The 25,963-nt window shown below is 36.3% G+C and overlaps 1 protein-coding gene across 1 annotated transcript in view; it reads left to right on the top strand.

The window, feature by feature from the left end:
* The window catches only part of GKAP1 (G kinase anchoring protein 1), an 83,088-nt gene that overhangs the window by 35,852 nt on the left and 21,273 nt on the right, over window positions 1-25,963 (top strand). Inside the window, exons 6-9 of the mRNA XM_039474962.2 lie at window positions 40-163; window positions 3,966-3,988; window positions 9,058-9,210; window positions 20,705-20,806. Coding sequence (XP_039330896.1) covers window positions 40-163; window positions 3,966-3,988; window positions 9,058-9,210; window positions 20,705-20,806 — 402 coding nt within the window. The remainder of the gene's footprint in view (window positions 1-39; window positions 164-3,965; window positions 3,989-9,057; window positions 9,211-20,704; window positions 20,807-25,963) is intronic.

The raw sequence follows: 25,963 nt of genomic DNA, 5'->3' as shown, positions 1-25,963 counted from the left end.
TGTAAACTGAACTTAATTATTGTTGGTAATTCTTTTTAGGAGTATGAAAATGCTGAAAATGCTTCAACTCAGTCCAAAGTTATGAATAAAAAAGATAAAAGAAAAAATCATCAGGGAAAAGACAAACCTCTCACGGTATCACTAAAAGATTTTCATTCAGAAGGTAATACATACACAGTACTGTTATGCTAAAAGAACTATTCTACATCTATTTTATACTTCTGTTGTAAATATCTTTCTAATTTTAAAAAAGTAAAAGTTGTTTATGTATCATGTAGAATGTTAAAAAATGTAAACCTGTATCTTAGTTTGTTTTGTACTGCTGTAGAGTACTTGAGACTGGGTTATTTATAATGAATGGAAATTTATTGGTTCACAGTTGTGGAAGCCGGGAAGTCCAATATTAAGATGCCAACATCTGGAGAGGGCCTTCTTAACAAGTGATCACGTGGCAAGAGTCAAAGCAAGAGGGTGGGAGAGCAAGAGGGGGCCAAATTTGCCCTTTTATAACCAATGCCACCTATGAGGATGGAGCTCTCATGGGCCTAATTACCTGTTTAAGATCCCATCTCTGAATATTTTTGCATGTCAATTAAATTTCTTTCTTTTTTTTTTCTTTTTTAAGACAGAGTCTCACTCTAAGACAGGGCTACAGAGTCTGTAGCCCAAGCTGAAGTGCAGTGGCACAGTCCCAGTTCACTGCAACCTCCACCTCTGGGGCTCAAGCGATTCTCATGCCTCAGCCTCTCGATTAGCTGGGACTACAGGTGTGGACCACCACGCCCAGCTAATTTTTTGTATTTTTTACAAAATTTTTGTATTTCACCATGTTTCCCTGGGTGGTCTCAAACTTCTGAGCTCAGGAGATCCACCAGCCTCAGCCTCCCAAAGTGTTGGAATTACAGGCATGAGCCACTGTGCCCGACAGCAATTAAATTTCAACATGAGTTTTGGAAGGGACAAAACTATTTGGAAATAAACTAAAACCATTTGGCATTTTAAAGTAATTTAAAATCAGAAATTTTGACTCCCAACCTGAGGTGATCCTCCCACCTCAGCTCCCAAAAGTGCTTTGATTACAGGCTTGAGCCACTGTGCCCGGCCCATTTGTATTTTTTATCAAATGGAGAAGACATAAGGAATTTTACTATCTACTAAACTTTTGAAGACAAACCACAAAGCACATTATTTTTAATGTGGGAAATGCTAAAAACTCTTAGCTTCTGCTGTACAGTATGGTAGCTACTATTCATGTGTGGCAATTTAAATGAAAATTAAAATGAAAATGTAGTTTTTAATTGCATTAGCCATATTTCAAGTGCTCAGTAGCCACATATGACTAGTGGCTTCCATGTTAGTCCAGCTATAGATCATTACTATAATCACAGAAACTTTTATTGAACACTGCTGTGTCTATACCAGTCAGAATAGTTGCTCACCGTATGAACAGCTGTTTGTTCATTGACAGAGCATTTTATTTGATTCATATGAATTCAGCCTTAGTACATTGGGCATTGTTTGATGATAAATATTACCATTGCAGTAATTTCAAAAAGAACCTAAATACTGCTTTCAGAAATAACCCTTTCTTTGAAAATTGGAGAATATGTTTAGAAGATTATTATTTTCCTTTGAGGATCAAGAAGGTTTTTACCCATAAGCGTCCAGTGATTAAGTTGCTTTGCTTTGGGTTAAAAGAACAAATACATATTAAAATTTCCAAATTTTGGCCAGGTGAGGTGGCTTATGCCTGTAATCCCAGCACTTTGAAGGACCAAGGCAGGTGGATCCATTTGATGTTAAGAGTTCGAGACCAAACTGGCCAACATGGTGAAACCCTGTCTGTACTAAAACAATAAAAATTAGCAGGGCCTGTAATCCCAGCTACTCCGGAGGTTGGGGCAGGAGAATCACTTGAACCCAGGAGGCAGAGGTTGCAGTGAGCTGACGTTGCGCCACTGCACTCCATCCTGGGACAACAGAGCAAGACTTGTCTTAAAAAAAAAAAAAAAAAAAAAAAAAAAAAAAAAAAAAAAAAAAAAATTGGCCCGGTGGCTCACGCCTGTAATCCCAACACTTTGGGAGGCTGAGGTGGGTGGATCACCTGAGGTCAGGAGTTTGAGACCAGCCTGGCCAACATCGTGAAACCCCATCTCTACTAAATACAGAAAAATTAACCAGGCATAGTGGTGCATCCCTGTAATCCCAGCTACTTGGGAGACTGAGGCAGGAGAATTGCTTGAACCCAGGAGGTAGAGGTTGCAGTGAGCCAAGATTGTGCCATTGCACTCCAGCCTGGGCAACAAGACTGAAACTCCACCTAAGGAATCTATTTTGGGCCATATGCAGTGGGCAATACCTATAATCCCATTGATTTGGGAGGCCAAGGCAGGAGGATCGCTTGAGGCTAGGAGCCACAGGCTAGCTACAGTGAGCTATGCACATACTACTGCACTCCAGCCTGGGCAACAGCGTGAGATCTTGTCTCTTAAAAAAAAGAAGAAATACATTTTATTAAAAACTAGGCAGAAAGATGGAAAGAATGCCTTCTAAAACTCCTATTTTCCACATTTGATTTCTTTAGTATGTAAATTTGCTAGCTCCATTGAGAAAAACATCTGTATGTTTATTAAAGAGAAGCTACACAGCTTTTGCACGTCATGATGAACACAGCTGAGGTTCTTTCTTGGGTTCTGACATCACATTGTATGCCAAATAGAACATGCTGGAAGAATGACTGCGTAACTTACCAGGATTTGGTACTTTGATCTGAAGTTGATGACTTTGGCATTTACTATGTTTATGGACACTATTTTTTATTTTTGACACTATTCTGATCAAGAAATTCTTTAGAGAACTGGACCAACTTTTTGATTCTCAGTCGTAAGAAAGTTATATTATTTTTAGTCCTTGAGAATAGAAAACTTCTCTGTACACGAGAAGCATTGTTAAGTATTAGATATCCTGGTCATCTTCAATTTAAATAAGAATACTTGCTCACTATTTGTACTTTATTTATTTATGCCTTTCAGGCTGGAGTGCAGTAGCACGGTCTTGGCTCACTGTACCCTCTGCCTCCTGGTTCAAGTGATTCTCATGCCTCAGTCTCCCAAGTACTTGGGATTACAGGTGTGTGCCACCACGCCTAGCAAATTTTTTGTATTTTTAGTAGAGATGGGGTTTCGCCATGTTGTCCAGGCTGGTGTAAAACTCCTGGCCTCAGGTGGTCCACTCACCTCAGCCTCCCAAAGGGTTGGGATTACGGACATGAGACATCGCCCCTGGACTTACTTGTACTTTAGTTTCAACCTTATACCTGTGTAGATTCCCTTAGTCTGTCCTCATTCTACTCTTGGTAATTTCCAGAAATGCTGTGTTATTTCTAGGCCAATAATTTGTTTCATCTAGATATATTTGTTATGGGTTATTTTTTTGTGTTTATTCTATAAATATATATATCGATTTTAGGATTTTTTCATAGTACTATCAAATCACTATGATACATGTTTTTAAAATAATATAGCTAATAGTTTTAAAAGACACAAATTACTATCCTACCTTTGTGTTATACAAAAGCAGTAATCTGAATATTTTTTGCAGTTATAGTAACCTGTGATTTGATTTTGGACATATTTGTGGCCCCTTGACTTGCTCCCCACAACATCCCAAATTATGTGGAACCAAAAAACTGAATTATGTGAAACTCATATGCTTAAAATGCAGTAATATCCCTTAATATGGGTGGCATTTACTAGGATAATAAGACTTGATCCTTAAGCTGAGTAAATTAGTAATAGTATACTGACTTTTAACATCTTAAACCTAGAAAAGGAAATGAGAATCCTAGAAAACCCTTAAGTGACTTCTGTAACTCCTATTATAATTTTGAAATTCTTTCAGTTTTTTTCTTTTATATGTTAAATTTCTTCAATGAAGTCTCATCTTTTTTTTTTTTCCATTTACAGATCACATTAGTAAAAAGACTGAGGTAAGTCTTATTGTAGCCATCTTGTAGAAAACACTGATGATTTTAAGAATAATACTTTAATATTTATCAGTCTTTTTTGAGATGTAACCATTTAAAGGTCAACCCATAGGTTTGTCTTGAGTGAAGCCAGTAATGATTCTGGCATTATATAAGGATATAAAATGCATTATTATAGAAAAGAAATATGATTATTTGCAAGACGCATAATATAATTTGGCTTATCATCCTAATTTGTGTATATGTGTGAATGAACCAAAGGTTACTTTCTGTGTGCCAAGCTTAAAATCATAGAGAAAAGTGGTTTCATCTCCCACTCTATATTTTACTTTATTAAAAACTTATCCTGAGAAGATGTCTGATAGTATTTTGGAATTATGGAGATTTGAAATGAACTATCATTCTTTAGATACACTCATGGGTAAGAGTAACCTGATAATATCTTGTTAGTGTAGCCTACACTTCCTGGTGTTGGGGATTTTGGGTGTTTTTGTTCCTGTAGTACAGCCTCTACAAATATTTTAGTTGGGAGATTGTAGGATTAAAAAAATTCTCTTAACATTGAGAAAGATACTAATCAAATATTAAAGTTATTTTTAAGGTAATTTTAAAGTTTCTATTATATATGTGTTCTTATTAGTAATTCCATTGATTAATTTTTTGTATGGTCATATGGTTCTTGATTTCACTTTAGTATATATATATATATATATATATATATATATATATATATATATATTCTAAAATAAAATAGCTAATAGTTTTAAAAGATATATATATGGCTTCTGACCTTTTTTTTTTGGTTTTAGACATTTGCTTGACAGGCTAGGAAAACATCCATCTCTTTAAAAAATCACATCTAAATAATTCTATATTAATAATTTAGTCTTTAACAGTTGTGCATGCAAACACAGAATTGATCTGTGGTTAAAACAGATTGCTGAACTTTTTAAAAGTTATTTGCAAACCATTGTCATTTCTTAGATTAAAATTTAAATGACTGCATATATAGACTGAATATTAATTCCATGTTTGAAGGTGGAAAACATACTTTTGGACTGTTTCCTATTTATTTCTGTCCATTGATTTAAGGGATAATGTTATACAAATGAGAAAGCAGGTACACATGGTACACACCCTACTCCTAAGATAATTCTGTAAACTTTCACGCTTGCTTTTTCTTCTTTTCCTGATTTGAAAGAAGACAAAAAATGCAAACTGACAAGATCCTATTAATATATTAAAGATGAGTCGTATTTAAAGAAGCTTCTGTATTAGAATAATATATTTTATAATTTTAGAGCTGTGTTTTGTCTTGTAAAATCATCTGACATACAATAAAATTCATTTTGAAGATTTCTAATGATTAAGTTCCACATTTGTAAATACAGTCTAATTATAATTTATTTCTCTTACAACTATATGAAAAAATTAGTTGTAAGAATATGAAATTCACATTACCTTTATTTTTGTTTTTGTTTTTTAAGTTCAGGGGTACATGTGTAGCTTTGTTACATAGGTAAACTTGCATCATGGTGGTTTGTTATACAGATTATTTCATCACCCATGTATTAAACCTAGTAATCATTTGTTATTTTTCCTGATCTTTTCCCTCCTTCCACCCCCCACTCTCTGGTAAGCCCCAGTGTGAGTTGTTCCTCTCTATGTGTCCATGTGTTCTCATTACTTAGCTCATTGTAAGTGACAACATGCAGTATTTGGTTTTTGTTTCTGTGTTAGTTTGTTAAGGATAATGGCATTTAGCTCCATCCATATCTCTGCAGAGGACACAATCTCATTCTTTTTTATGGCTGCATAGTATTCCATGGTGCATATATACCCAGTAATGACATTTCTGGGTCAAATAGTATTTCTGTTTTTAGTTCTTTGAGGAATTGCCAAACTGCTTTCCAGAATGGTTGAACTAATTTACACTCTCACCCACAGTGTATAGCATTTCTTTTTCTCTGTAACCCTGCCAGTATCTGTTATTATTATAATTTTTTTTTTTTACTTTTTAATAGCCATTCTGACTGGTGTGAGGCACATTACCTTTTGATACTTTTCTACCTCCCCTTAAATCAGGTATTTATTGGATAAAATTCAGGAGGGAAAAGCAAAGGTAATTGATCACTGCTTGGGTGAATTGTGATGGGCATATAAAAAAGTGACATTTGGGATGGATTATGAATAATGAGAAACTGTATAAACTGAGAAATAGGTAAAGACTTTGGGTGTAAGGGAACTGTCTCAGCCCATTGCAACCTCCTCCTCCCAGGCTCAAGCAGTTCTCCCACCACAGCTTCCTGCATAAACTCTTTGCCAAGGCCAGTGTTTCCATTGGTATCTTAGGTTTTATTCTACAATTCTTGTAGTTTGAGGTCTTACATTTAAGTCTTAAATCCATCTTTAGTTAATTTTTGTATATGGTGATAGATAGGGGTCCAGTTTCAGTCTTCTGCATTTGGTTAGCCAGCTTTCCTTGCACTTTTTTATTGAATGAGTCCTTTTCCTTATTGCCTATTTTTGCCAACTTTGTCCCCAGTAGTCCTAATTTCTGGCATATAGTAGGTAATGTAAGTGAATGTTGTTGATGAATAAATGTTCTGCCTTCTCACCAAAATCTTCCCTAGACATTTTTGGTCTGCTTCCCCTGTACATTTTAATGATATTTATAATGGGCACATAGTAGGTTTCATGTCCTCTGCCAGTTGAAGTATATTGTTAGGGCTTTTATCGAGCTTTGCATTAAGAATTCTGAGACTGTTGTTGCTCAGCAAGAAAAAGTACAATTATCAGTTAATTATATTGCCATTTATAAAAGAGGAAGAAGTAGGTACACACTTCACAGTTGTTGCCATCGCTGAGGTACAGAGAGTACTTAATTATTGTGTTTGTTACTATTTCATATATTAGTTGTCTTTCTCAGTACATTGTGAATTCCATGAGAGTAGCCCATGCAGAGCATAGTATTAATTGTATGGTAAGAGTTTAATAAATACTTAATTATTCCAAGTTCAAGAGTTGAGTCCATCAGATTCATCTTAGGGGTGAGAAATAAGTAAACTTAATTTGTATATAATGTCCTTCTTATTATAATAGCTCACTGAAGAAGACCTTTTCTGTTCTTTTTTTCTCTCACTTCCAAATTTTATTTTAAGTTCAGGGGTACATGTGCAAAATTTGCAGGTTTGTTACATAGGTAAACGTGTGCCATGGCAGTTTGCTGCACAGATCATCCTATCACCTAAGTATTAATCCCAGCATCCATTAGCTGTGCTTCCTGATGCTCTCCCTTTCCCCACCTCCCACCCTTCCACAGGCCCCAGTGTGTGTCATTTCCTGCCCTTGTGTCTGTGTTCCCCGCCCTTGTGTTTGTATGTTCTCATCCGTTTGGTTCCCACTTGTAAGTGGAATACATGGTATTTGGTTTTCTGTTCTTGTGTTAAGTTTGCTGAGGATATTTCTATATTTATTGCTGTAAAATAAAATCTTACAAGAATATACTGGAACTATTTTATGAAGCAGTAGTCTTAGAGTTATACCTGTACCCCTTAGCAATCACACCTGCATTCTTAAGGCCATAATTACTTGGGGAAATAACACTTGCTCTATCAACTTCTCATGATGTTTATGAGATTCAAATAAAGTAATGTTTGTATATGTGCTTTGCAAAATATAAAGTGTTGTACAGACATTTTTAATGTAATTCATATAGTAACCACTGGTATACAAATAAATTTTTTATCATGCAGAAGAGTGAATTTTGACCGCTTCTTCACACCATGTTCAAAAATTAACTAAAAATGAATCACAGAACTAAACATAGGAGGTAAATCTATAAAAGTTAGAAGAAAATATAGGAGTAAATTTTTGTGACCTCGAGTTAGGCAGTGGTTTCTTGAATAAAATTGGACTTCATCAAATTTAAAAACTTACGCAATACAAAGGATACCATCAAGAATATGCCAAGACAACTCACAAAATGGGAGTAAATGTTTGCAAATCATATTGAATAAGATATAGACATATAGAATGTATAAAGAGCTCTTATAACCCCAAAATTAAAAACAACCCAGTTAAGAAATGGGCAAAGGATCTGAGAAGACATTTCTCCAAAAAGATATATAAAAGGATGTTCAGCACCATTTGCTGTCAGGGAAATGCAGCTGAAAACCGCAATGAGATACCACTTCACACCCAGTGGCTCTCATGAAAAAGGCAGATAATAATAAGTGTTGATGAGAATGTGGAGAAATTGGAACCCAGTTAGACTGCTGATGGTGGGCTGCTTTGGAAAATTATCTAGCAGTATCTCAAAAGGTTAAACATCAAGTCACCAGCAGTTCTACTCTTAGTTATATACCCAAGAGAATTGAAAATAAGTCCACATAAAGTTTTGTGCATGAATGTTATAGCAGCATAATTCATAATAGCCAGAAAGTAGCAACAACCCAAATGTCTTGTCAACCAACTAATGGAGAAGTAAAATGTAGAATGGGATATTATTTGGCAATAAAAAGGATTGAAGTACTGATATAAGCCATAACGTGGATGAATCTTGAAGATATTTTGCTAAGTCAGAGAAGGCAGTCAAAGGTTCACATATTGGATGACTGCATATATACAAAACATACAGAATAGACAAATCTACAGAGGCAGTAAATAGTGTTGCCCGGGGTGGGTGGCAGGTATTAGGAGGAAATGGGAAGTGACTGCTAATGGGTAGTTTCTTTTTGGGGTGATAGAAATGTCATACAGTTAACTGGAGTGATGGTTGTACAACTCTGAATATATTTTAAAAACCACTGTCTTGTACACATTAAATGGGTGAGTTGTATAGTATATAAATAACAAATTTAAAAAGCAGTATCTAAATAAAAAAATGAAGTAAGAAAGAAAATTTGCAAATGTGTCTACTGTTTATCTTCTGGAGGTAGAGAAGGATCAAGCGGTTGGTTGTCTCTTAGCTGTCTTTTTTTTTAAAAAAATCCTTTTAGTGGATAATTAGATGTATTAAATGCATATGCTTTTGTGTTGAATGATAGTAAATCATAATTCATTTTTGACAGGAATTCAGTTCTTCTCAGACTTTATCACATGATGGAGGATTCTTCAATAGACTGGAAGATGATGTTCATAAAATTCTTATTAGAGAAAAACGAAGAGACCAGCTTACAGAATATAATGGAACAGATAATTGTACAACTCATGAACACAACCAGGCATGTAAAGTAGAAAATTCTCTTAAAATCACAGTGAAATTGAAATGTAATTTTTATTTCTTAAGCAGTAGAACCAAATTATGATTGTATAAAGTAGTAGTTTTAGGATATGATAGTAATTATCATGCAAAGATATTTATATTAAAAAGTATGACATATACTAAAAACTGTAAGAACTAGTTCATTCATTGCTGAGCATGTGCCATAAGCTGTGTACTATTGGGCATTTGTGCGAGGGAGTGGAAACACCAAGATGGATCAGACCTTTCTTCGCTTAGATACTCAGAGTTGTGGGGATATAGAGAGATAGACCTGTAAAAGGGTCATCATTCAGCACAAATGAAGACTTTAATGGAGATATGAACAATAAAAAAGAGGTTTTGAATAACAAAGGTAATTGGTCACTGCTTGGGTGAATTGTGATGGGCATATAAAAAAGTGACATTTGGGATGGATTATGAATAATGAGAAACTGTATAAACTGAGAAATAGGTAAAGACTTTGGGTGTAAGGGAACTGCAAGAACAGATGTCTTGAATTATAAAAGGCCCTAGACTGAATGTTTAGGAAACAAAAATTCTGCAGCTAAGAAGTTTATGGTTAAGCAAGTATGGATGACATGACTGGAGAAATAGATGGGATTTATGTCATAAATGTCTTTTCTGTGAAACTAAGAAGTTAGAATTTTATCCTATACAGCAGGGCAAGCTGTAGCCCATGAATCAAATCTGGTCAGTGGTCTGTTGTTATAAGGACTGTAAGCTAAGAATGGTATTCACGTTTTCAAAATACTATTTAAAAACAGAACAGAGTCTGGCATGGTGGCTCATGTCTTTAATCCCAGCAACTTGGGAGGGTGAAGTGGGCAGATCACTTGAAGCCAGGAGTTCAAGACCAACCTGGCCAAAACGGCAAAACCTCATCTCTACTAAAAATACAAAAATTAGTCAAGGATGGTGGCACATGCCAATAATCTCAGCTGCTTGGTAGGCTGAGGCATGAGAATTGCTTGACCCCAGGATGTAGGGTTGCAGTGAGTCAAGATCATGCCACTGCATTCCAGCATGGGTGACAGAGCGACACTCTGTTTGAAAATTAAATACATAAATGATTTTAAAAATTAAAAAAGGAAAGAGAATATGACTAAATGCTGTGGCTCACACCTGTAATCCCAGCATTTTGGGAGGCTGAGGCCGGCAGATCACCTGAGGTTAGGAGTTCAAGACCAGCCTGGCCAACATGGTGAAACCCTGTTTCTACTAAAAATAAAATAACCAGATATTGTGGTGGGCACCTATAATCCCAGCTACTCAGGAAGCTGAGGCAGGACAATCACTTGAAGCTAGGAGGTGGAAATTGCAGTGAGCCAAGATTGCACCACTGTACTCCAGCCTGGGGGACAGAGCAAGACTGTCTCAAAAAACAAAACAAAACAAAACATTATGTGACACAGACAGCATAAAACCCATAAAGCCTAAGATGTTTGTTGTTGAGCCCTTTACAGAAAAATTTTGTGAGCCTCTGCTACAGACCAGTATTACCAAAAAAATATATATTATTTGAGGGAGAAAAAGATGCTTTCTCTCCTCATACCCCAGTCCTGGATATATGGGACCAGGAAGAGTGTGACCTACTCCAAGACCCTCACTGCCACATCTTAAACTCATCACACAGAGAAAGTGTGTTACCTCTCAGACCTCTATGTCTGCATTTATTTTTCTCATCATAATCACTACTCTCTTACTGCATCTTAACTATGAACCTGTTCTTTACCCTATATTGACCTCCAATCCATCAGTTCTCCCAGCTTGAAACTTGTAGTAATTTCAGTAATGTCCCCATGAACACTTTACCCTTACCTTCTTTCATTTTCTGTGATACCCTTCTTGCCAGTATGGAGCATTGGCTCTCACAACATTGTCTACCTTGCCTATTTTAATTCTCTGGCCACCAGGTGTTTAAAAAGTATTTTTTATAACACTGCTAATTTTCTCATCTGAAAATCAATGCTATGTAACTTTTGCCATAGTCTCATTTTTACTTAGCAGTCCTTTGGTCTTTCTAACTTTGACAGATTCCTATGGTAGCCATTACAAATTTGAAGAATCTCATTCCCATCTGTTTCCATCTTTTCCTCTCTTCAGTGGATGTTATCTCTTTGTTTGCTACAAAGACTGGTAAATTCAGTCATACAGCAAATTTACACCATCTATTAATATTTGTGTTATATGGTATACAAGGAAAGCTTTAATAACTTCTTACTCTAATGCAGCAATAAGATTTGTATATAAATAACACTATTTCTTATGGAAAAATCTATTTTCAACTTAGTAGTGGGGAATCCTTGCCTACCCTGATGTACTCTTGAGGTTCTTTCTGACATTGAATTAAATTTAATGTTTTCCTATCCTTCCTTGACTTCCAAATTTTATGTACAATGCAAGCATATTAGTCTGTTCTCATGCTGCTATGAAGAAATACCCAAGACTGGGTAATTTATAAAGGAAAGAGGTTTAATTGACTCAGTTGCACGTGGCTGGGGAGGCCTCAGGAAACTTATAGTTGTCGTAGAAAGCACCTCTTCACAGGGTGGCAGAAGAGAGAATGAGTGCTGAGTCCATTAGATCTTGTGAGTACTCACTATCCCAAGAAAAGTAAGGGGGAAATTCTCCCATAATTCAGTTATCTCCACCTGGTCCTGCCCTTGACACATGGGAATTATTACAATTCAAGATGAGATTGGGGTGGGGATAAGCCAAACCATACCATTCTTCCCCTGGCCCCTCCTGAGTCTCATGTCCTCACATTTCAAAACACAATCATGCCTTTTCAACAGTCTCCCAAAGTTAACTCATTCCAGATTAATCCAAAAGTCCAAGTCCAAAGTTTCATCCTAGACAAGGCAAGTCTCTTCCACCTCTGAGCCTGTAAAGTCAAAAGCAAGGTAGTTACTTCCAAGATACAATGGGGGTACAGGCATTGGGCAAATATACCCATTCCAAATGGGAGAAATTGGCCAAAATAGAGGGGCTATAGGCTCTCATGCAAGTCGGAAATCCAATAGGGTAGTTATTAAACCTTAAAGTTCTGAAATGATTTCCTTTGACTACACGTCTCACATCCAGGTCTTGCTGATGCAAGAGATGGGCTCCCACAGCCTTGGGCAACTCTACCTCTGTGGCTTTGCAGAGTATAGCCCCCACTTAATGCCTGCTTTCATGGCTGGTATTGAGTGTCTGTGGCTTTTCTGGTGCAAACTGGGTGGATCTATGATTCTGGGATCTAGAGGACAGTGGCTCTCTTCCCATACCTCTGCTAGGCAGTGCCCCAGTAGGGATTCTGTGTGGGGGCTCCAACCCCACATTTCCCTTCTGCAGTGCCCTAGCAGGGGTTCTCCATGAGGGCTCTGCCCCTATAGCATACCTCTACCTGGACATCCAGGCATTTCCATACATCTTCTGAAATATAGGCGGAGGTTCCCAAACTTCAGTTCTTTTCTGTGCACCCACAGGACCAACATCATGTAGAAGCTGCCAAGGCTTGGGGGCTTGCACCCTCTGAAGCAAAGGCCTGAGCTGTACCTTGGTCCCATTTAGCCATGGCTGGAGCAGCTGAGACACAGGGCACCAAGGCTGCACCCAGCAGAGGGGCCCTGGACCCAGCCCAGAAAACCAATTTTCCCTCTTAGGCTTCCAGGCCTATGATGGGAGGGGCTGTGAAGGTCTCTGACACGTCTTGGAGACATTTTCCCCATTGTCTTGGTGATTAGCATTTGGCACCTCCTTACTTGTACAGTAGACTTGAATTTCTACCCAGAAAATGAGTTTTTCTTTTCTACTACATTGTCAGGCTGCAAATTCTTCAAACCTTTATACTCTGTCACCTCTTGAATTCTTTGCTGCTTAGAAATTTCTTTTGACATCTACCCTAAATCATTTCTCTGAAGCTCAAAGTTACACAGATCTGTAGGGCAGGGGCAAAAAGCCACCAGTTTCTTTGCTAAAGCATAGCAAGGGTAATGTTTACTCCAGTTCCCAACAAGTTCCTAGTCTCCATCTGAGACCACCTCAACCTGGACTTCGTTGTCCATATCATTATCAGCATTTTGGTCAGAACCATTCAACAAGTCTCTAGGAAGTTCCACATTTTTCCACATTCTCCTGTCTTCTGGGCCCTCCAAGTCTTTAGGAAGTTCTAAATTTTTCCACATTTTCCTGTCTTCTGAGCCCTCCAAAGTGTTTCAACCTCTGCCTGTTACCCAGTTCCAAAGTCACATCCACATTTTCAGGTATCTTTTTAGCAGCCCCCGACTCTCTGTGGTACCAATTTACTGTATTAGTCTGTTCATACATTGCTATAAAGAAATACCTGAGATTGGATAATTTATAAAGAAAAGAGATTTACTTGACTTACAGTTTTGAATGGTTAGGGAGACCTCAGGAGACTTACAGTTATGGTGGAAGGCACCTCCTCACAGGGTCACAGGAGAGAGAATGAGTGCCGAGCAAACGGGAAGCCCCTTATAAAACCGTCAGATCTTGTGAGAACAGTGTGGGAGAAACTGCCTCTGTGATTCAGTTATCTCCACCTGGTCCCACCTTGACACATGGAGGTTATTACAATTTAAAATAAAATGAGATTTGGGTGGGGACACAGCCAAACCGTATCACCAAGCAACCATGTTAATTAACATTTATGGTTAGCATATTCACTTCTTCCTTTTTCATTGGTTATGATTTTTCTTTTTCATTATGATTTTCCCCTTTGTAGTTCATATCTTCTTATTTTTTAAAGCCACCTGAGATCATTTTTGGATAGAAGAAATCATATTTGTATATTTCAGCAAATACTTAGGTTGCTCAGGGCCTTTACAGAACAAAGTTTTGTATATACAAGTTTAATTAAATAATTAGGTAGCAGTATGATATAATAAAACCAAAGTGACAGTATGACATACTGGAAAGAAAACAGACTTTGTAATAAAACAGTTTTATCAGTTGTATTGCATTGGAATGAAATTACCTGCCTTTCTTACACTATTAGGAAAGTTATAGATTATGATTTAAAATGTTTAGCAGAACATGTTTTACATAGTATGCACTTAATAGTTGTTCTTAGTACAAGCAAATAATGGTAAGCCCCCCAAAAGATACACTGTTAAAATGCTACAGTAATTTACAGGAAGGGGGATCAGAGAAGGCTTTCTGAGGAGAAAATAGCATTTGAATTAGGAACAGAGTAGAATTTGGGTTTTCTTTGCTTTTTTCTTTTTAATTTAGATTTAAATTTTTGTGAGTACGTAGTAGGTATATTTATTTATGGGTTCCAGGAGACGTTTTGATACAGGCATGCAGTGCTTACATAATCATATCTTGTAAGCATTTATCCTTTATGTTACAAACAATTCAATTATACCCTTTTGGTTATTTTATTTAATTTTGAGACAGAGTCTCACTCTTGCCCAGGATGGAGTGTGGTGGTGTGATATTGGCTCACTGCACCCTCTGCTGCCCGGGTTCAAGTGATTCTCCTGTCTCAGCTTCCTGAGTAGCTGGGATTACAAGCGCCTGCCACTGCAACCGACTAATTTTTGTATTTTTAGTAGAGATGGGATTTCACCATCTTCATCAGGCTGGTCTTGAACTCCTGACCTTGTGATCCACCCACCTCGGCCTCCCAAAGTGCTGGGATTACAGGCTTCAGCCACCGCGCCTGGCCATCTTTGGTTATTTTTTAATGTGCAGTTAAATTATTATTGACTATAGTCACCCTGTTTTCCTATCAAATACTAGGTCTTATTCATTCTTTCTAATTTTTTTTGTACCCATTAACTATCCTCACCTCCTGCCCACCCACTCACTGCCTTTCCCAGCATCTGGTAACCATCCTTCTACTTTGTAACTTCATGAGTTCAGTTGTTTTATATTTTGGATCTCACAAATAAGTGACAACATGTGATGTTTGCCTTTCTGTGCCTGGCTTATTTCACTTAGCGTAATGACCTCCAGTTCTACCCATGTTGTTGCAAGTAACAAAATCTTTTTTTATGGATGAAGAGTACTCTATGTATAAATACACATTTTCTGTATTCATTCATCTGTTGATGTGCACTTCAGTTGCTTTCAAATCTTGGCTGTTATAAATAGTGCTGTGATAAACATGGGAGTGCAGATATCTCTTCAGTATAGCAATTTCCCTTTCTTTTGGGTATATACTGAGCAGTAGGATTGTTGGATCATATGGCAGCTCCATTTTTATTTGATTTTTGTATATGGCAAGAGATAGGTGTCTAGTTTCATTCTTCTGCATATGGATATCCAGTTTTCCCAGTGCCATTTATTGAAGAGACTGTCTTTTCCCTAGTGTATGTTCTTGGCACCTTTGCCAAAAGTGAGTTAACTGTAGGTGTGTGGATTTGTTTCTGGGTCTCTATTCTGTTCCATTGGTCTATGTGTGTGTTTTTATGCCAGTACCATGTTGTTTTGGTTACTATAGCTCTGTAGTATAGTTTGAAGTTAGGTAAATTGATTCCTTCAGTTTTGTTCTTTGTGCCTAAGATATCTTTGGCTATTCTGTGTCTTTTTTGGTTTCATGTATATTTTAGGATTTTTTTTCTATTTCTGTGCAGAATATCATTGGTATTTTCATAGGGATTGCATTGAATCTGTAGATTTGGGTGGCATGGACATTTTAACAATATTCATTCTTCCAACCCATGAACATGGAATATATTTCCATTTTGTTGTCTCTTCTTCAGTTTCTTTCATCAGTGTTTTATAGTTTTCATTATAGAGATCTTGTTTGCTTAATTCTTAGGTATTGTATTTATGGCTACTATAAATGGGATTACTTTTTTGATTTTTTTTTTTCAGATTGTTTGCTGTTGGCATATAGAAATGCTACTGATTTTTTAAGGTTGATTTTGTATCCTGCAACTTTACTGAATTTATCTGTTCTAATCGTTTTTTGTTTTTGTTTTTTTTGTGTGTGTGTGGCATCTTTAGGTTTTTCCAAATATAAAGTTATAACATCTGCAAACAAGGGTAATTTGACTTCTTCCTTTCCAATTTAGATGTCCTTTATTTCTTTCTCTTGTCTGATTGCTCTCACTAGTACCTCCAGTACTGTGTTGAATAATGTTCTCTTCTAGATCTTAGAGGAAAGGCTTTCAGTTTTTCCCTATCCAGTATGATACCTGCTGTGGGTTTATTTTATATGGCTTTTATTATGTTGTGATATGTTCCTTCTATGCCCAGTTTTTTTAAGGTTTTTATCATGAAGGGATGTTGAATTTTATCAAATGCTTTTTTCAGCATCAATTGAAATAATCATGTGGTTTTTGTCCTTCATTCTATTGATATCATGTATCAAATTGATTGATTTACATATGTTGAACCAGCCTTGCATTCCTGGGATAAATCCCACTTGGTCAAAATGAATGATCTTTTTAATGTGTTGTTGAATTCAGTATTTTTTTCCTCAGGATTTTTCACATCAATATTCATCAGAGATTTCTAGTCTTCTTTTTTCAGTGTTTCTTCGTCTGGTTTTGGTATCAGGGTAATACTGGCCTCATAGAAGGAGTTTGGAAGTATTTCCTTCTCTTTTTTCAGAATAGTTTGAGTGGGATTGGTATTAATTCCTTAAGTGTTTGGTAGAATTCAGCAGTGAAGCCTTTGGGTCCTGGACTTTTCTTCATTGGAAGACTTTTTATGGTGACTTAAATCTTGTACTTATTATCAGCCTGTTCAGTTTTTAGATTTCTTCATGGTTCAATCTTGGTAGGTTGTATGTGTCTAGGAATTTGTCCATTTCCTCTAGATCTTACAATTTATTGGCATATAGTTGCTTATAGTAGCCATTAATGATCCTTTTCATGTCTGTAGTATTAGTTGTAATGTCTTTTTTAAAATCTCTGTTTTTGGGGGTATTTTTCTTAATGTGATTAATGGTTTGTCAATTTTGTTTAATGTTTTAAATCTTTTTTTGTTTTTTTAATTTTTTAATTTTTTTTTCTTTTCAATTTTGTTTAACTTTTCAAAAAATCAACTTCTGTGTTGCTTTCTTCATTTCAGTTTTACTTATTTCTTTTGTATTGCTTTCTTCATTTCAATTTCATTTATTTCTGCTCTGATGTTTATTATTCTAATTTTGTGTTCTGTTTGCTCTTGCTTTTCTAGTTCTTAACATTAATTGTTAGGTTGTTTATTTGAAGTTTTTCTTTTTTTATGTAGGCACTTACAGGTATAAGTTTTTCTCTTAGCCTTCATTGTATCCCATGGCCTTTGGTGTGTTGTTTCTATTACCATTTGTTTCAAGAAATTTGTCAGTTTCCTTCTTAATTTCTTTGTTGACCCACTGATCATTTAGGAGCATATTGTTTAATTTCCATGTATTTGTATAGTTTCTGAAATTCCATTTGTCCTTGATTTGTAGTTTTATTTCATTGTTGTCAGAAAAAAAATGCTTGATAGTATTTCAATTTTTTGAATGTTTTAGGACTTGCTTTGTGACCTAACATAGGGTTTAGCTTTGAGAATTATCTGTGTGCTGAAGAAAAGAATGTGTATTCTGCAGCTGTCAGGTGAAAAGTTCTGTAAATATCTATTTAGGTCCATTTGGCTTATAGTGTAGATTAAGTCCAGTGTTTTTGTTGTTGTTGTTGTTGTTAATTTTCTTTATAGAAGATCTGTCCAGTGCTTCAAGTGGAGTGTTGAAGTCACCAGCTATTAATTGGGGGCCCTCTCTCTCTTTAGCTCTAATAATAATTGCTTTATATATCTGGGTGCTGCAGCGTTGGGTGCATATGTATGTAAAATTGTTGTATCTTCTTGCTGAACTGACCCCTTTATCATTATATAGTGACCTTCTTTGTTTCTTCTTATAGTTCTTGTCTTGAAATCTATTTTGTCCGATACAAATATAGCTATTCCTGTTCTTTTTTGGTTTCCCTTGGCATGGAATTCTTTTTCCATCCCTTTATATTCATTCTGTATATCTCTTTGTATGTGAAGTGTGTTTCTTGTAGGCAACAGATCATTGGGTCTTATTTTTTTAATCCATTCAGCCATTCTATAAAGACAATAGAATTTCAACATGTAGAGATGAAGAAGAAACTGGGATCCCTTGAGTAAAAGTGTGGGGGTAATGAAGTATAAACCAGTTTAATTAAAATAGAAGGTTTGTAGAGAAATGTAATATAAATTTGGTAAGTTAAGTTGGAAAAAATTGTGGTGGATTTAAAGCCTGGTTTATAATTTAGTCAGCAGACATTAAAAAATGTTTGAAGGATTTTGAGCAGAAAGCAAAGTTTATTATAGTAATACTAATTTCACTGCAGTGCCTAGGAAAAAACTGAAGGAAAGTGAAGACTGTACTCATTTTTAGTAAGGATATAGAACAGCATTAACATACCACTAGTTGGAATGTAAATTGATTTAACCATTGTGGAAAACAATTGGCATTAGCTTTTAAAGTTGAAGATAGTGAGCATGACCTTATGTTCTAAAAATTCTGTCCCTAGATTAAACCCTGAAGACATGTCCAAACACATGTTCAAAACACAGTTGTTTGTGATAACAAAAGAATAAGAGAAGTGAATAAGCTGTAGTTATTCATTAGCAACATGGATGTATATCAGGAGCATAGCATTTAATGAAAAACACAAGTCACCAAATAATAGTTTGATTTTTCCTCTTTTTTTATGTCAATTTCAGAAGGGCTTTCTATTCAAAGATAATAATCATATTCATCTAGATTTTTAAAAATACATGATTTTTTTCAAAAGTAAAATAGTATTCTATTATTCCATGATTATTTACTCAGTATAAAATAATTTTGATAAAAGAAAATTTTAGACAATAAAGCGAAATATTTCATAATCTCATGTTCACAGACAGTTATAATTAAAGTTTTGCTGTATAATCTTATTTGGGGGTTATAGTAGCAATTAAAGGATATTTCTACCTGTCTTACCTCACTTCAATTCATTTTCCACACAATGTGAAAAGGGATCCTTTACAAACATAAATCTCACATTATCAAATCTAAAATCCTTCACTGCTTTCTGTTTTACTTAGAATAATGTGCAGACTGTTCTTACGGCTTACAAGGCCCTCCAAGATCAGGTCTCTACTGGTTTTTCCAAAGTCATCTGTACCACCTTCCTCCTTACTATCTTAACACACTGGCTTAATTTATTTTTTTTTTTCAAATTCCGCAGGCCCTTCTTTGTCTCAAGGCCTTTAAACACAACTTTTTTTCTACCTGGAAAGCTCTAACTTCCCTTTTTTACTTAGTTTCTACTCATGAGACAAGTTTCAGTTTAAGTGTCACCACTTTGGAGAGCTTTACTAATCAAGGAAAGAAACAAAAGAATCTTTCAATTCTGTTCACTGTTGTATTCCCAGCTCCTAGAAGTTAAGATGCTTAGTGAGTATTTGTAGAGGACTACATTGATGTTGCTACATTACTCCTTAGGTAAATAGAACATTCGTATTCTCATCACAAGTATGACTTTGGAGTGATTATTTTACACTGAATTTCTTTATTTTGGTATATGGTGCAAGATGACAGGGGTATAACTTGATTTTTCCCAGTTAGCCATTTGCCTTATAACCTATCATTATTCTGTATTTCAGCATTTTCTCAATTTTTAAAAGTATCAGTCTTACATTACAATAAATTCTTATATCTCAAGTCTCTTTCTGGACTTTCTTTTCTAGAACATTGTTCTGTCAACCTAGGTGCCATAATTTTAATTATTTTGCCTTACAGTATATAATTCATAGGCAAATCCTTCATCAAATTAACTTTTGTTTGTTTCCATCCTGAATTCTCCCAGATGAAGTTTTTACTATATTTATAAGTTCCAAAGAACAAAATCCCATTGGGATTTCTGTTGAAATGTTATTGAACTTAAAAAGTAACCTATAGCCTTCCTAGTTACAAACCATACTTTGTTCTGTGTCATTTTCAAGATTTTATAATTTTCTTAGTGTTGGTCCTAATCACTTCTTAGTTTTATTTTTCTAGTTAGTTTTTCTTGCTATTGTAAGGAAATTATTTTTCTTCTTATATCTTCTACCTGTTAATTGGTAATATAGAGAAAAGCTATTTATTTTAGTTTTTTTAAAAATATTTTTTACTATTTGTATTTTCAGTCGTTTTTCAAATTTTTGGAATTTTAAGATAGACTAATAAGAACAACTTGTCACAGAGCACTTTTAATATGTTTATTCCAGGATAGAAATACCCTTTGAAAGCCCTGATATTGTTTGTCAGTATGCTTAGGTTAATTATAAACACTTACTTGTTTGCATTGTATGTGTTAGGATTTTATAATTGAGTGAAAGTAGAAATGTAGTCAACAGCATAAGGTGGCCTCAGAAAATTAAGGTCAGAATTTTTCCTCTTATACTTTTCACAAAGGAATATCATAAACCACGATTAGCAGAACAATCAAAGTCCTAAAATGTTGTTTCTCTCTTTTCAGGAAGTGGTTCTGAAAGATGGAAGAATTGAAAGACTAAAGTTAGAGCTTGAAAGGAAAGATGCTGAAATCCAGAAGCTGAAAAATGTGATCACTCAGTGGGAGGTTTGTGTCCATTTACTGTTGTTAAAGAAAATAATTCTATAAATTTTCTCATTTTCTGTTTTTCTTGTATGTAGATTTTTAAATATGCAATTGATGGGAAAAGTCATTCTATTTTTTATGTTCGTAAACTTTGATTAATGGCTTAAAGTCTGAATGATTATTTATTTATTTATTTTTTGAGTTTGAGATGGAGTCTCATTCTGTTGCCCAGGCTGGAGTGCAATGGTGTGATCTGGGCTCACTGCAACCGCCACTTCCTGGGTTCAAGTGATTCTCTTGCCTCAGCCTCCCAAGTAGCTAGGACTACAAGCACTTGCCACCATGCCCAACCAATTTTTGTATTTTTAGTAGAGACAGGGTTTCACTATGTTGGCCAGGTTGGTCTTGGACTCCTGACCTCGTGATTCACCCACCTCGACCTCCCAAATTGCTCTAATTACAGGCGTGAGCCACCATGCCCAGCCTACCATAATGTTTTTAAGGTTCATCCACATTTTAGCGTATGTCAAGATTTCATCCCTTATTATAGCTGAGAAATTTTTCATTGTATGTGTATAATATATTTTGTTTACTGGTGCACAGGTATCTTAGTCCTTGCTTTCAGTTCTTTCGGGTATATACATACCTAGGACTGGAATTGCTGGATTATGTAATTCGACGTTTAACTTTTTGAGGAACTGCCAGACTTTTCCATGGCACCCATGTCATTTTACATTCCCAGATTAAGCAGTGATCAAGGGTCCAATTTCTTCACATTTTTGTCAGCACTTGTGATGTATACAGTTAATTTTTTTTTATATCTTTTTTTTTAAATTGCATTTTAGGTTTTGGGGTACATGTGAAGAACATGCAAGATTGTTGCATAGGTACACATGTGGCAATGTGAATTGCTGCCTTCCTCCCCATCACCTATATCTGGCATTTCTCCCCATGCTATCTCTCCCCGACTCCACACCTCCCACTGTCCCTCCCTTATTTCCCCCCGACAGACCCCAGTGTGTAGTGCTCCTCTCCCTGTGTCCATGTGTTCTCATTGCTCAACACCCACCTATGAGTGAGAACATACGGTGTTTGATTTTCTACTCTTGTGTCAGTTTGCTGAGAATGATGGTTTCCAGGTTCATCCATGTCCCTACAAAGGACACGAACTCATCGTTTTTGATGGCTGCATAATATTCCATGGTGTATATGTGCTACATTATCCCTGTCCATTCTATCATCAGTGGGCATTTGGGTTGGTTCCAGGTCTTTGCTATGGTAAACAGTGCTGCAATGAACATTCATATGTACGTGTCCTTATAGTAGAATAATTTATAATCCTTTGGATATATACCCAGTAATGGGATTGCTGGGTCAAATGGAATTTCTATTTCTAGGTCCTTAAGGAATTGCCACACTGTCTTCCACAGTGGTTGAACTAATTTACACTCCCACCAACAGTGTAAAAGTGTTCCTATTTCTCCACATCCTCTCCAGCATCTGCTGTCTCCAGATTTTTTAATGATCGCCATTCTAACTGGCGTGAGATGGAATCTCAATGTAGTTTTGATTTGCATTTCTCTGATGACCAGTGATGACGAGCATTTTTTCATATGTTTGTTGGCCTTATGTATGTCTTCTTTTGTAAAGTATCCATTCATATCCTTTGCCCACTTTTGAATGGGCTTGTTTGTTTTTTTCTTGTAAATCTGTTTTAGTTCTTTGTAAATTCTGGATATCAGCCCTTTGTCAGATGGGTAAAACGCAAAAAAATTTCCCATTCTGTTGGTTGCTGATTCACTCTAATGACTGTTTCTTTTGCCATGCAGAAGCTGTGGAGTTTGATTAGGTCCCATTTGTCTATTTTGGGTTTTGTTGCCAATGCTTTTGGTGTTTTGGTCATGAAGTCCTTGCCTACACCTATGTCCTGAATGGTTTTGCCTAGATTTTCCTCTAGGGTTTCTATGGTGTTAGGTCTTATGTTTAAGTCTTTAATCCATCTGGAGTTAATTTTAGTGTAAGGTATCAGGAAGGGGTCCAGTTTCTGTTTTCTGCACATAGCTAGCCAGTTTTCCCTACACCATTTATTAAACCGAGAATCCTTTACCCATTGCTTGTTTTTGTCAGATTTGTCAAAGATCAGATGGTTTAGATATTTGTGTTGCCTCCGAGGTCTCTGTTCTGTTCCATTGGTCTGTATCTCTGTTTTGGTACCAGTACCATGCTCTTTAGATTACTGTAGGCTTGTAGTACAGTTTGATGTCCGGTACTGTGATGCCTCCTGCTTTGTTCTTTTTGCTTAGAAATGACTTGGCTGTGCAGACTCTCTTTTGGTTCCATATGAAGTTTAAGGTGTTTTTTTCCAGTTCTGTGAAGAAGGTCAATGGTAGCTTGATGAGGATAGCATTGAATCTGTAAATCACGTTGGGCAGTATGGCCATTTTCACGTTATTGATTCTTCCTAACCGTGAACATGGAATGTTTCTCCATCTGTTTGTGTCCTCTCTTATTTCGCTGAGCAGTGGCTTGTATTTCTCCTTGAAGAGGTCCTTTATGTTCCTTGTTAGTTGTATTCCTAGGTATTTTATTCTCTTTGTGGCAATTGTGAATGGCAGTTCATTCTGGATTTGGCTGTCTTTAAGTCTGTTATTGGTGTATAGGAATGCTTGTGATTTGTGCATATTGATTTTGTATCCTGAGACTTTGCTGAAGTTGCTTATCAGTTTCATGAGATTTTGGGCTGAGACGATGGGGTCTTCTACATACAGAATCATGTTGTCTGCAAATAGAGACAATTTGACTTCCTCCTTTCCTATTTGAATACCCTTTATTTCTTTTTCTTTCCTGATTGCTCTGGCTAGAACTTCCAATAGTATATTGAATAGGAGTGGTCAGAGAGGGCATCCTTGTCTAGCGCGATTTCAAAGGTAATGCTTCCAGTTTTTGCCCATTCAGTATAATATTGGCTGTGGTTTGTCGTAAATAGCTTTTATTATTTTGAGATAAGTTCCATCAATACCTATTTTATTTAGGGTTTTTAGCATAAAGGGTGTTGAATTTTGTCAGAGGCCTTCTCTGCATCAGTTGAGATAATCATGTGGTTTTTGTCTTTGGTTCTGTTTATGTGGTGAATTATGTTTATAGACTTGCATATATTGAACCAGCCTTACATCCCCAGGATGAAGCCTACTTGATCACGATGGATAAGCTTTTTGATGTGCTGTTGTAATTGGCTTGCCAGTATTTGATTGAAGATTTTTGCATCTATGTTCATCATGGATATTGGCCTGAAGTTTTCTTTTCTTGTTGAGTCTCTGCCAGGTTTTGGTATCAGGATGATGTTGGTCTCATAAAATGATTTGGGAAGGATTCCCTCTTTTTGGATTATTTGGAATAGTTTCATAAGAAATGGTATCAGCTCCTCTTGTATGTCTGGTAGAATTCAGCTGTGAACCCATCTGGACCTGGGCTTTTCTTGGGTGGTAGGCTCTTAATTGCTGCCTCAATTTCAGACCTGGTTATGGGTCTGTTCAGGGTTTCGGCTTCTTCCTGGTTTAGGTTTGGGAGGATTCAACTGTCCAGGAATTTATCCATTTCTTCCAGGTTTACTAGTTTATGTGCATAGAGTTGTTTGTAATACTCTCTGATGATGGTTTGAATTTCTGTGGAATCTGTGGTGATATCCCCTTTATCGTTTTTTATTGCATCTATTTGTTATTCTCTCTTTTCTTTTTTATTAATCTGGCTTGTGGTCTAGTTTGTTGATCTTTTCAAAAAACCAGCTCCTGGATTTCCTCATTTTTTGAGGGGTTTTTTGTGTCTCTATCTCCTTCAGATCTGCTCTGATCTTAGCTATTTCTTGTCTTCTGCTAGGTTTTGAGTTTTTTTGATCTTGCTCCTCTAGCTCTTTCAATTTTGACAATAGGGTGTCAATTTTAGATCTCTCCTTGCTTCTCATGTGGGCACTTATTGCTGTATATTTTCCTCTAGAGACTGCTTTAAATGTGTCCCAGAGATTCTGGTATGTTGTGTCTTTATTCTCGTTGGTTTCAAAGAATGTCTTTACTTCTGCCTTCATTTCATTGTTTATCCAGTCAACATTCAAGAGCAAGTTGTTCAGTTTCCAGGAAGCTGTGTGGTTCTGAGTTAGTTTTTGAATTCTGAGTTCTAACTTGATTGCACTGCGGTCTGTCTGAGAGACTGTTTGTTACGATTTCTGTTGTTTTGCATTTGCTGAGGACTGAGTTACTTCCAATTATGTGGTCAATTTTAGAGTAGGTGTGATGTGGTGCTGAGAAGAATGTATGTTCTGTGGATTTGGGGTGGAGAGTTCTGTAAATGTCTATTAGGTTTGCTTGGTCCAGGTCTGAGTTCAAGTCCTGGATATCCTTGTTAACTATCTGTCTCATTGATCTGTCTAATATTGACAATGGGGTGTTAAAGTCTCCCACTATTATTGTGTGGGAGTCTACATCTCTTTGTGAGTCATTAAGAACTTGCCTTATGTATCTGGGTGCTCCTGTATTGGGTGCATATATATTTAGGGTCGTTAGCCCTTCTTGTTGCATTAATCCTTTTACCATTATATAATGTCCTTCTTTGTCTCTTTTGATCTTTGTTGCTTTAAAGTCTATTTTATCAGAGATGAGAAATGCAACTTGTGCTTTTTTTTTTTTTTTCTCTCCATTTGCTTGGTAAATCTTCCTCCATCCCTTTATTTTGAGCCTTTGTGTATCCTTGCATGTGAGATGGGCTTCCTGGATACAGCACATGGATGGGTTTTGGCTTTTTATCCAATTTGTCAGTCTGTGTCTTTTGATTGGGGCATTTAGTCCATTTACTTTTAGGGTTAATATTGTTATGTGTGAATTTGATTCTGCCATTTTGGTGCTAGCGGGCTGTTTTGGCCATTAGTTGTTGCAGATTCTTCATTGTGTGGATGCTCTTCACCATTTGGCATGTATTTGGAGTGGCTGGTACTGGTTGTTCTTTCTATGTGTAGAGCCTCTTTCAGGAGCTCTTGTAAAGCAGGCCTGGTGGTGACGAAATCTCTGAGTACTTGCTTGTTCGCAAAGGATTTTATTTTTCCTTCACTTATGAAGCTTAGTTTGACGGGATATGAAATTCTGGGTTGAAAGTTCTTTTCTTTAAGGATGTTGAATACTGGCCCACACTCTC

Source organism: Saimiri boliviensis, chromosome 2, assembly GCF_048565385.1.
Source record: "Saimiri boliviensis isolate mSaiBol1 chromosome 2, mSaiBol1.pri, whole genome shotgun sequence".
Taxonomy (NCBI): Eukaryota; Metazoa; Chordata; class Mammalia; order Primates; family Cebidae; genus Saimiri; species Saimiri boliviensis.
The sequence above is the reverse complement of the archived record's forward strand: the minus strand, read 5'-3'. Positions and strand labels throughout refer to the sequence as shown.